This window comes from Leopardus geoffroyi, chromosome C1 (genome assembly GCF_018350155.1).
Source record: "Leopardus geoffroyi isolate Oge1 chromosome C1, O.geoffroyi_Oge1_pat1.0, whole genome shotgun sequence".
In the NCBI taxonomy this organism is placed as follows: Eukaryota; Metazoa; Chordata; class Mammalia; order Carnivora; family Felidae; genus Leopardus; species Leopardus geoffroyi.
This window is the reverse complement of record NC_059328.1, coordinates 42715940-42727766: the sequence shown is the minus strand read 5'-3', so window position 1 is coordinate 42727766 and position 11827 is coordinate 42715940. Positions and strand designations below refer to the sequence as shown.

At 39.0% G+C, this 11827-nt stretch overlaps 1 protein-coding gene across 1 annotated transcript in view; it reads right to left on the bottom strand.

Moving 5' to 3' along the window:
- Nucleotides 1-1158: 1158 nt before the first annotated feature.
- ZYG11A (zyg-11 family member A, cell cycle regulator) overlaps nt 1159-11827 on the bottom strand; it is a 77199-nt gene continuing 66530 nt past the window's right edge. The window contains exons 11-14 of the mRNA XM_045477421.1: nt 10067-10261; nt 6523-6584; nt 5804-5901; nt 1159-1431 (exon numbers count right to left, since the gene is read on the bottom strand). Of these exons, the coding sequence (XP_045333377.1) occupies nt 1268-1431; nt 5804-5901; nt 6523-6584; nt 10067-10261 (519 nt within the window). The 3' untranslated portion in view covers nt 1159-1267. The remainder of the gene's footprint in view (nt 1432-5803; nt 5902-6522; nt 6585-10066; nt 10262-11827) is intronic.

Below are 11827 nucleotides of genomic sequence, written 5' to 3'. Positions count from 1 at the left end.
GCTTTTGATATGGGCTCGGGTCATGATCTTGTGGTTTGTGGGTTCAAGCCCCATGTCAGGCTCTGCACTGACAGCAAGGAATCTGCTTGGGATTCTCTCTCCCTCTCTCAAAAAATAAAAAATAAGTTAAAAAAAAAAAGTCTGGCCAGCTAAAGCACAATATCTAGTATAAAAATATGCCACTAATCAAAAAGGAATATACTTTTGTTCTTTGGAAAACTTAAACAGAGGAATGGCAAAACACACTTCGTTGGTTGTCAATAATAAGGAAGGAATTCATACTCTTCCACAGAGGTTTGCAAAGGACAGACAGAAGCCTCTGATAGTTTATACTGCAGTTGAGGCTGGTTCTCAAAAGCCCATTATATTTCTTGTCTTCATGGTAGGTAAGAGCACTCTTGAAATCTATAGCAAAGTCTTTTTTCTGGCCCTTCCTCTTCTTCTCAGTTTTGGTCACAATCCCATTTAAATCAAAACGTTGAGGGATCAAGATTTACAATGCCCATATAATCATCATCTAAACCCTCTACTCACAGTCATCAAGTCCTACCATTTTCCACCAGCACATCCACTTACACAGAATGTTATGTTCAGTCTAGTGTGTAAAGTTGGAGCAAAAGAGGCCAAAAGCAGAATACCCAAAATTGTAAAAAATATATTTTTTCCTTCCCTCTACCCCACAAGTGGAAGGTACTTTGGTATTTATTTAAAAAAAAAAAAAAAAAATTCCCCTCTTTTTCCTCCCCTCCAGCTGAGATTCTGCCTTCTAAACAACACATTTATAAGCATGTATTTTCCAAAGCTTTTTCATGTACTTCTTTTCTAGTAGCCTCACTAGGAATAACAACTCAGGATATTCTTTCAAACATGAAATTTAACATAAATACCAAGGTCTCCCTGTAGGTCTTTCGTTTCTCCTTCCTCTCTGAAACTCCCAGAGTTAAGAAGCTGGCCAGGGCTAGGAAAAGTAACTGGCATAGCTGTTCCAACATAAGCTCACAGGTCTCCCCACATGGTCCAAGGCTTGATTTTGCAAAGCTGTTGAAGGAGCGTTCCCAGAATGATTCCAACTTGATTTGGGATTATGGCTATCATTCAAAATCAACCTTTTTGTGGCCTATAGAAAATCAACAATAAAGGCCAGTGAGGCAGCCAACATACAAACTCCAATGACAACTTGTTTCAACACTGAACTGCTGGCAAGGCAGAAGGGCTGACACTGAGGAACAGACAGCACCTCTGAAGCCCCAGGGGCTGAGGAGGGCATTCAACACAGAGACGGTCTCTGATAATTCATGAAATGCATTCTGAAGTCATCTAGAATGGAGGTTGCAATCTTCTGTGCTTGAGCATCTGCCTCACTGTGCTCCTGGATGTCGCACAAAAACTGCAATCCTTCTTCTTCAACTAACATTCTGCAGTATTTGCTGGCTGAAAGAAAATCAAAGAGAACTGATGGACAAACTGGCATTTTAAATATTCCCAAGTCACCACATTCACCTTTTTGAAGAAAGGGTACCAAGGTTTAAGCCCTTTGACATAGGAATTAACAGATAAAAGAAATATGTCAAAGGGCACCTGGGTGGCTCAGTTGGTTAAGCACCCGGCTTCAGCTCAGATCATGACCTCGCGGTTTGTGGGTTCGAGCCGCCACGTTGGGCTCTGTGCTGACAGGTGGGAGCCTGGAGCCTGCTTCAGATTCTGTGTCTCCCTCTCTCAGCCCCTCTCACACTTATGCTCTCTCTCTCTCAAAAATAAACATAAAAAAAACTTAAAAGAAAAAAATACGTCAAAACTTAAATAATGCTTGGATTGTGTAGTGCAATTATAAATGATTTTTTAGTATGTTTATTTCCAGACAACTCTATGTCTCAAATCTCTAATCCTAGCTAAAAGGATAGAAACCTCTTTTATTATAAATGTAATACACATTTCAAGTTCAGGCATTATGCTGAGCTAGATAACCTGATAACACTAGATGCTGGATAAAATATAACAAAAATTTTTAAATGTATACTCATGTGTACAAAGTAAAGAACTTGTCCAGGACCCAGACAAAGATTGCAGAGAGCACCTAAGCTCATGTAACTTTATCTGCAGCTATCCCGGGGAAGAAAGGGACTGTCAGTTTCAGTAATCTAGGAATTTAGGTTCCAACTTACAAAGTTAGAAGCAATCTATATATAATAAAATATGTATCAGTGCATAAAGCTGATCCCTCAAAGGACTATAGGAGAGAAGGGATAAGACAATGAAAACATTTGGCCTCTAGGTGGGTATACAGGCATGGTTGGAAGAAATCCTTCCCAAGAATTCATAAGCACAGTAGTGAATTGGTATAGGATTTGAATTTATACTGCCTAAATGTTCTGGGAACCCTTGAGGTGAGAAGTTAATATGAAAATTAGTTCAATCCCAGGAAAACCTCTAGAGCACCTGAGGGAAGCAAATACAAAACTGCTGAAGGAATGTGTCCACAACGTAGTCTAAAAAAGGATTTTCTTAATCATTCCAAAGGCCAACTAGACACAGGGAGAAATAATGATCTAATGACATGGAAATTGTTTTTTTAAGGATAAGATAGAATAAAGTGAGAGAAGGTATAAGATACTTCTGACAGACACCCCACAAGGAAAGTATAGGGGAAGAATAATATCTTTAAACAGCTGAGAATTTATCAATTTTGGAAAGTGTAACTGTGACCTGAAGTCCAGAGGCTGTGTAACAAAAGGCTGATGAAACATAATGAACAAAGTCAAGACAATAAACTGCAGAAAAAATATTTGCAAGAGTTCCTTCAAATTAAAAAGATCAACAAACAGTAGACAAAAAGTGAATAAAGAATATCAATGGACAATTCAAGGAAACGAAAACGAGTCTTCAATAAAAGATAGGTAACGTAACTTAAATGTTAAGCAAGACCATCATTTCACCTTAAATTGGCAAAGAACAAAAAGTTCAATTAAACATTGTCTGTGTAAGAATGACAAGCTTTCATACATTGCTGACAGGAATGAAAACTGATAATCAATATCACCATGTTCCTAACATTTTGACTCAGCAATTCTAAATATTCTGCAGATTAACCGACACTTGCAAAATGATACACTTAACAAATGATATGTACTATGCGTGAACTAATACTATGCTATGCACAAATGCTAATACTATGAGCCTAGCAATGTTTTAAATGCTTAACGAATATTAACCCACTTAATTTTTTTCAATGTTTATTTATTTATTTTGAGAGAGACAGACAGACAGACAGACAGACAGACAGACATGAGTGGGGGAGGCACAGAGAGAGAGAGTGCAACACAGAATCCAGAATAGGCTCCAGGCTCTGAGCTGTCAGCACAGAGCCCAATGCAGGTCTCGAACTCATGGACCACAAGATCATGACCTGAGCTGAAGTCAGATGCTCAATCAACTGAGCCACCCAGGCACCCCAACCCACTTAATTCTCACAGCTCTATGAAGTAGGTATTTTCATCCCCATTTTATAGTTAAGGAAACTGGGGCACAGTGAAGTCAAGTAACCTGCTCAAGTTCCCACTGTTAGTAACTGGCAGAAAATGGGAACAGAGCACAGGTAGTCAGTCTGGTTCTAACATCTGTCCTCTTAATAACCCACATGTGCATCTTCAATTCATAGATAGAGTTACAGATATATAGTCTTTGTATATCATTTTTCATTGTACATTAATCCATATTCATGTATATAAATATGTTAATATTCAATAAAATAGTGCTTGTAATAGAAAAGACTAGAAACAATATCCATTTAAAGAAGACTGGTTAAATAATTATATCTATATAGTGAAGAAATACTGAGCAGTCTAACTAATAGTGGTAATCTGGAGTTCTGCCAGTTGCTATTTTAACTTTAGCAAGTTACTGAAGTTCTCTGTGCCTTGTTTGCTCATCTGTAATAGATGAATAATAATAATAATGCTACCCCCTTCTCGTTGTTGTGAAGATTGAGTTAACTCATAAAGACCTTGCAATACTGCCTGGCACAGAGAAAGTACTCAACTAACTTCTAGTTGCTATAAACCAGTCATTTCAGAGCTATTCTGACAATCTGCCTGTAGTTGTTTATATGCCAACACCATTCACAATACTTATTTATAATTTAAAGAGAAGTGTTAGGGCAAGCTCCTAGAAACCATTTTTCTTGGTCAGTTCTTTCTTGTTTATTCTGCCAGGTTAACTTTAGAATAATTTTCAGATCCCTCATCTCACTTGTTCATTTAAATTGCAGCATATTCATAAGCTGAAAAGATTTAACATGTGTCTCTTAAAAAGTCTTTCCTGGGGCGCCTGGGTGGCGCAGTCGGTTAAGCGTCCGACTTCAGCTCAGGTCACGATCTCGCGGTCCGTGAGTTCGAGCCCTGCATCAGGCTCTGGGCTGATGGCTCAGAGCCTGGAGCCTGTTTCCGATTCTGTGTCTCCCCCTCTCTCTGTCCCTCCCCCGTTCATGCTCTGTCTCTCTCTGTCCCAAAAATAAATAAACGTTAAAAAAAAAAATTAAAAAAAAAAAAAAAAAAAAGTCTTTCCATCTAGGAATCTAGTATGTCTCATAATTACTTCAGGTTTCTCAATTATTTCTCAGTTTACTGCACAGAGCTCTCATTGTCTGTTAAAATTATTTTGGGAATTTTATACTTTTGTTAGTAGCTAATATTTTAATTCTAAAAGCTATTTCTTGGGGCGCCTGGGTGGCTCAGTCGGTTAAGCATCCGACTTCGGCTCAGGTCACGATCTCACGGTCCGTGAGTTCGAGCCCCGCGTCGGGCTCTGGGCTGATGGCTCAGAGCCTGGAGCCTGCTTCTGATTCTGTGTCTCCTTCTCTCTCTGCCCCTCCCCCATTCATGCTCTGTCTGTCTCAAAAATAAATAAAAACGTTAAAAAAAAAATTAAAAAAAAAAAGCTATTTCTTGAAATTTTTCACTATAAAATTATACTCTGTATTCATTTATAATAAAAGCAAAAAATTTTACAATAATCCTTAGCAAAGAATGTAAGTCCCCAATTCTCCCAACAGCCAAACATGTAAAAACATTTAATCTGGCTAGGAAACAACCCCTGACTCCTGGCCCTCCAGCCTCCCCCAGACCATTACAAAAAGGCAGATGTATATATTACTATAGACAGAGTATTCATGATAAACTGTTGAGTGAAAAGAGCCAGCTATAGGGCAGCATGCACAGAATGAGCCCATTTTGTTTAAAAATGTCCTTATTTATATATATTATATACTAACTACAGTATGTGTATAGAGAAGCATTTGGAAGGATAGTTATAATTATCAAATTATTAATAGTACCTGCCTGTGGGGAATAGGAGTGAGAGCCAACTTTCACTTTCTATACTGCTTGACATCCACCCCCAAATAGATTATAATTCTGTGACATTTTTTAAACTAATAAAAACATTTTCCAACTTCCTTTTTTAAAAAAGTTAAATTCAGGGGCGCCTGGGTGGCGCAGTCGGTTAAGCGTCCGACTTCAGCCAGGTCACGATCTCGCGGTCCGTGAGTTCGAGCCCCGCGTCGGGCTCTGGGCTGATGGCTCAGAGCCTGGAGCCTGTTTCCGATTCTGTGTCTCCCTCTCTCTCTGCCCCTCCCCCGTTCATACTCTGTCTCTCTCTGTCCCAAAAATAAATAAACGTTGAAAAAAAAAAATTAAAAAAAAAAAAAAAGTTAAATTCAATAGAGGTGAGCAAATTTTTAAAACTCTATCTTGAACTTAATCTTTATACAGAAAAACAGTTGGAAAACTACTATGTTTTGAATACATACGGTTTTTACTGCAGACATGATACATTGCCCATAGTGCCCAGAGCTGAACCGCTGGTTGAGAGAAGTTGCCAAGGAGTGGGAAAAATGCCTTGAAGGATCTAAAGAGGCACAAAGAAGTTCATTTAGAACTCAGGCTAGCATCTGTGGTACAATAATTATTTTTAACCTCTCCACAGGATCATTTCCTCATTGAGACAGATGTATTATTCAGCATATATCAGAAGCTAACATTTAAGAACTTACATTCTATATTAGACACTTTACATTCAGAATCTCATTTCATCCTCAATCTTGCACACAATAAGCCTCATTTTACAGAGGAGTAAAACTGAGTCTCAGAGATCTTCTAAAAGTGATTTTCCCAAAATCACAAAGTAACAGGATTTGAACATAAGGCTATCTGACTATATTTTATCACTGTACCATGGTCTCTACATAGTGAGTACAATGAGGACAAGCTTTAAGAAAAGTACTGCTCCGGGGTGCCTGGGTGGCGCAGTCGGTTAAGCGTCCGACTTCAGCCAGGTCACGATCTCGCGGTCCGTGAGTTCGAGCCCCGCGTCGGGCTCTGGGCTGATGGCTCAGAGCCTGGAGCCTGTTTCCGATTCTGTGTCTCCCTCTCTCTCTGCCCCTCCCCCGTTCATGCTCTGTCTCTCTCTGTCCCAAAAATAAATAAACGTTGAAAAAAAAAGAAAAGTACTGCTCCATCACGAGATTACCTGTAGGTCACCAACGCTGTCATCTTACAACTTGAACTTGGCCAATTCTGGATGGTTGCATACTATACAAAAAGAGAAACCAGGATTCTAGTATTGTATTCCATCCTTTTTAAAAGGTCATAATAGGCTGTTTCATGCCATTTATAATTACATATATATGAAAAAACAAATCTTCAAAATATGGGAATGATCACAGAAGGTACACCTACCTGCCAAAATAGGAAGTAGATAACCATTAAATATGTAGAATAGGAACAAAGTCATGTGGAAAACAGTGCAATAAGAGGGGGCTTCTGAGTAAAGATGCAGGACTTCGCATGCATCCATTCCTTTCCTAAATCCCATGACCAGAAATAGTATAAATGGTTTAAAATAAAAGAAGGCAACCAAACAAGAACAAAGCAGAAAGAAAATGGTGAGTGATTTAGTAGATCTAGCACTGGAGAAGATTAAAAAATGAACCAGTTTGAACAGAACTCCTAGACATAAAAATCTGGCACACCAAGTACTTTAGGAAGTGAGATTAGAGGTGGGGTTAAAAACAAGAGGAATGATCGAAAGTACCGAAGAATCAAGACTCCCATATCTCCTTTCCACCACTAATAAAAATTTCTGGACTGGGCAACCTTATGAACAATTAAGGGTTGAAGTACCATGTTAAAAACAGGGATGAAGTGAAAATCTAAATGATAAATGCTGAGAGTCCCTTGCTCTCAACTCTCTTCCTCTAGTGGGAAGAGACCATTGGAACCAAGCTTATCATTTTCAGTCAGGAGAACAGAAGATTCTTCTTGAGGAAAATTCCAACCAGTTCAGGACAGAAGATCTAATGACAATGACAGTGACTAATACAGATCATGCTAGGTGAGGCCCACAGTTGACAAGTTCTACCCATCTGCACCTAGCTTCCAAACAACTCCACTCTTAAATGTGACTGGACAGCTGAAGATCTCCATATACTTTAAAAAAGTCTGTAACATAAACGATAAAAATAGGGTGAAAAAGCAACTTGCAGAAAACAGAAACCTTGAAGGAAGAGGAAAACTTAAAAAACAAAACAAAAACAAAACCCAAACTAATCATTACTACCTTTAAAGAGATAACAGATACAGCAACCATGGGAAAAGAGTAAGATATTATATGAAAAAGAAGCACTAAGAGAACAAAAGAGAGTTCTTGAAAATTAAAATAGAAATATATAAATACAAATATATAACTATACATAATATATAAAAACACATAAGCTATAAAAATAAATAAATATACTGTGGTACCTGGGTGGCTCAGTCAGTTAAGTGTCCAGCTCTTGATTTTGGCTCAGGTCATGATCTCACAGATTGTGAGATTGAGTCCCACATTGGGCTCTGCACTGACAGTGCAGAGCCTGCTTGGGATTTCCTCTCTCTCTCTCTCTCTCTCTCTCTCTCTGCCCCTCCCCTCCTTGCGTGTGTGCACACACTCTCTCTCAAAAAAAAAAAAAAATTAAGGGGCACCTGGGTGGCCCAGTTGGTTAAGCCTCTGACTTCAGCTCAGGTCATGATCTCACAGCTCGTGAGTCTGAGCCCCACGCTGGGCTCTGTGCTGATAGCTCAGAGCCTGAACCTGCCTCGGATTCTGTGTCCTCCTCTCTCTCTCTCAAAAATAAACAAACATTAAAAAATTTTAAAGTATATGTTAAACTATATGATGAACCATATAAATATATAAAATTACATTAAAATAGTTAATTATATAATAAAATATATACAATACAAATATAAATGCAAAACCTAATAGGAGTGGAGATTTTTTATTTATTTATTTTGGAGAGAGAGAGCACAAGTGAGGAAGGGGCAGAGAGAGGTGGGGAGAGACAGAATCCTAAGCAGGCTTCACACCACCAGTGCAGAGCCCAATGTGAAGCTCAAACTCACAAACCTCAAAATCATGACCTGAGCCAAAGTCAGACACTTAACTGTCTGTGCCACCCAGATGCCCCAGCAGTGGAGATTTTTAAAGATTTTTTTTAAAGAGGAAAACAGGGAAATAGGTAAGGAAAAATGAGTCCAGGGAGGCCAACATCCTAAGGCGGGGGGAAAGAAAGAGGAAGAGAGTAGAGAAGGAGAAAGAAATTTCCCAGAACTGAAGGAAACAAGCTTCTAGAGCAATTAGTATCCAAGATAATGATGAAAACAAACCTACATCCAGGCACACCACTGTGTGATTTTTGAGAACAAAAATCTTAAAGGTTCCGAAGGAAAATGGCTTCTCAAAAGTGATACTGAGAAAACAAAGTAATGACTTAAAAATTCAGAAAGAAAAATATTCCAAAACTAAAATTCTATACCCAGCCATGTGACTAACTAAATATGAAGGTAAAATAATGCCCTTTTCAAACAAATAAGGTCTGAATTATTTATTTATTTATTTGAGAGAGAGAGACAGTGTGAGTGAGTGAGTGAGTGAGTGAGTGAGTGAGAGAGAGAGAGTGTGTATGGAGGTGGGGAGGTTGGGAGGATAGAGGGAGAGAACCTTAAGCAGGATCCATGCCCGGCACAGAGCCTGATGTGAGGCTCGGATCTCGTGACTCTGAGATCATGTAAAGTCTGAAATTTTCTATCTCATGCATTTCTTCTGAGGAAGCTACTAGATAAGATCCAACAGAATGAGGGAGTACACCAAAAAACCAGGAAGGCATGCAATCCAGGAAACAGGGAATCCAACACCAGAGAAGTAAAGAGAATCCCCAGTAAAGGAATATCCTAGAATGACAGCAGTATAGCAGGTACACAAATAAGCAGACCAGATGGAAGAAAACAGAAAGTTCTGGGAAAGAAGTCTTAAGAAGCTGAAGTAGATGGAATAATTTTTAATATACTGAAAGGATATATATACTTGGGAGTATAGGAAAGGGTACGCATAGGGAAAATGAGAAAAAGAATCTTCTTTTTCCAGAGTGGGAAAATGAATGAACAGATTAATGTCTAAAACTGCAAAATGAAGTAGCAACAGAGGTTATTTAGATATGGAGAAAATATCAAAAGAAATAGCTTGAAAAAAAGCTGAAAGTGGAAAAGAGAACTGGTAAAGCCACATTCAACTGTTTATATGTGTAACTTTTATAAAAGAAAAATATCAGGAGGAATGTAACAAAGTGTTAACAGAGGTTAGAGCTTGATTGTACGGTGAGTGATTTAGAATATTTTCTTTGTACTTTTTTATTATGTTTCCCATTTTCTACAATGAATACATATTTCTAAAATTCTTGGGACGCCTGGGTAGCTCAGTTGGTTGAGTGTCCGACTTAGGCTCAGGTCGTGATCTCACAGTCTGTGGGTTCGAACCTTGTGTCAGGCTCTGTGCGCACAGCTCAGAGCCTGGAGCCTGCTTCGGATTCTGTGTCTCCCCCATCTCTCTGCCCCTCCTCTGCCCACACTCTGTCTCTCTCTCTTTCTGAAATATAAAATAATAATAATAAAGTAAAATTCTTAAAACTAGAAAAGTAAGTCTCCTGCAAGAAGAGATCACGACACAGTTTGTAAAGAAGAATGAATGGTCCTTGTACCAAATCCTGGAGAAGAGCACTCCTCTGAAGGTCATGGGACATCCAGGGCTGTGTGTCAGATGTCAGGTGGGCTATGATGCCTGCAGCAAAATAACTGACTTCCATTTCTTTGCTATGCAGCAAGCTGCTAATATGTTTCACCACATCTTCAGTCACCAGCTTGGAAGACAGTTCTCTAACTTCAGCTATGTTGTTCTACAGGTAAAAGAGCAGAAAATATCAGGGATAGGAAAGGGAGAGGAATCAGTGTCTGATTCTCTCTTCCTTTACTACTGCTTAGCTTAGATACAGTCAGAATACTTCATCCCATCCTCCTCCCTCTCAATTTAGCCTAAAACCCACAATCCCACCCCTTGATGATGAGGATATCAGTAATGACAAATCACTGAGTGAGCACTTACTAAGTGCCAGGCACTGTACTAGACAAACAAAAAGGTCCTTTTTTCTGCATTATCTCATTTAATGTTTCATATAGTTTTACCAAGAAATAAGTCACTCAGCAAGATTTAACTTGTCAGTCAGAACTTGTCAGGTTTATACTGCTAATAACCGGTTGAACTAGAATAAAATCCAGGCCTGACTCAAATACTTAAGATTGCTCAGGGCCTACTATATGTTACATTAGCTTGAAATTTAACAGTAACAATGAAAGGCAGGTAGTATTTTATTTTATATATTAGGTTTCTATGCTGTTTAACAAACTGCCACAAACTTGGTGGCTTAAAACAACATACATTTTTTCTCTCTCAGTTTTTGTGGGCCAGGAGTTCATCCATGGCTTAGGTGGCTCTTCTACTCTGAGGTCTCAAAAAGCCACAAAGTGCTGGCTGGGCTGCATTCTCATCTGGGGGCTCCACTGGAAGGAAACCTACTTCCAAGCTTACAAACTGTTGGCCACATTCATTAAGATTGAGGGTTTCGTTTTCTTGCTGGAGGCCACCCTTAGCTCCTAGAAGCTGCCCATAGTTACTTCCCACAGGGGCTTCTTTCTCCAACTACTTACTTCTTGGCAGCTTGCTTTTTCAAATACATGGAAGAGTCTCTCTAGCAAGTCTATTAGCAAGAGGGATTAACACCATAAATTAACACCATCCCCTAAATCAGAGGGGATATGTTCTAAGACTCCCAATGGATATGCCTGAAAGCACAAACAATATCAAATTCTATAATATACTGTTTTTTCTACACAAACGTACCTATGATAAAGTTCAATGTATAAATTAGGCACAGTAAGAGATTAACAATAATAGAATAATCGTAACAATATATTGTTTACTTTTGTCTGTTTTTTAAAGTTTATTTATTTTGAGAGAGAGAGAGCATGGGCAGGGGAGGGGCAAAAAGAGAGGGAGAGAGAGAGAATCCCAAGCAGGCTTCATGCTGTCAGCGCACAGCCCAACCAAGGGCTCAAACTCATGAACCATGAGATCATGACCTAAGCTGAGACCAAGAGTTGGGCACTTAACCAACTGAGCCACTCAGGTGCCCCTCATGTAACTTTTATTACAATATACTGTTATAGGGGCACCTGAGTGGCTCAGTCGGTTAAGTGTCCGACTCTTGGTTTTGGCTCAGGTCATGTTCTCATGGTTTGAGTTCAAGCCCAACATTGGGCTTTGCACTGATGGTGCAGAGCCTGCTTGGGAGTCTGTCTCTTGCCCCTCACCTACTTGTGTTCTCTCTCGCTCTCTTTAAAAAAAAAAAAAAAAAAAAAAAAAAAATTACATGAATGTGGTCTCTTTCTCAAAATATCTTTTTTTT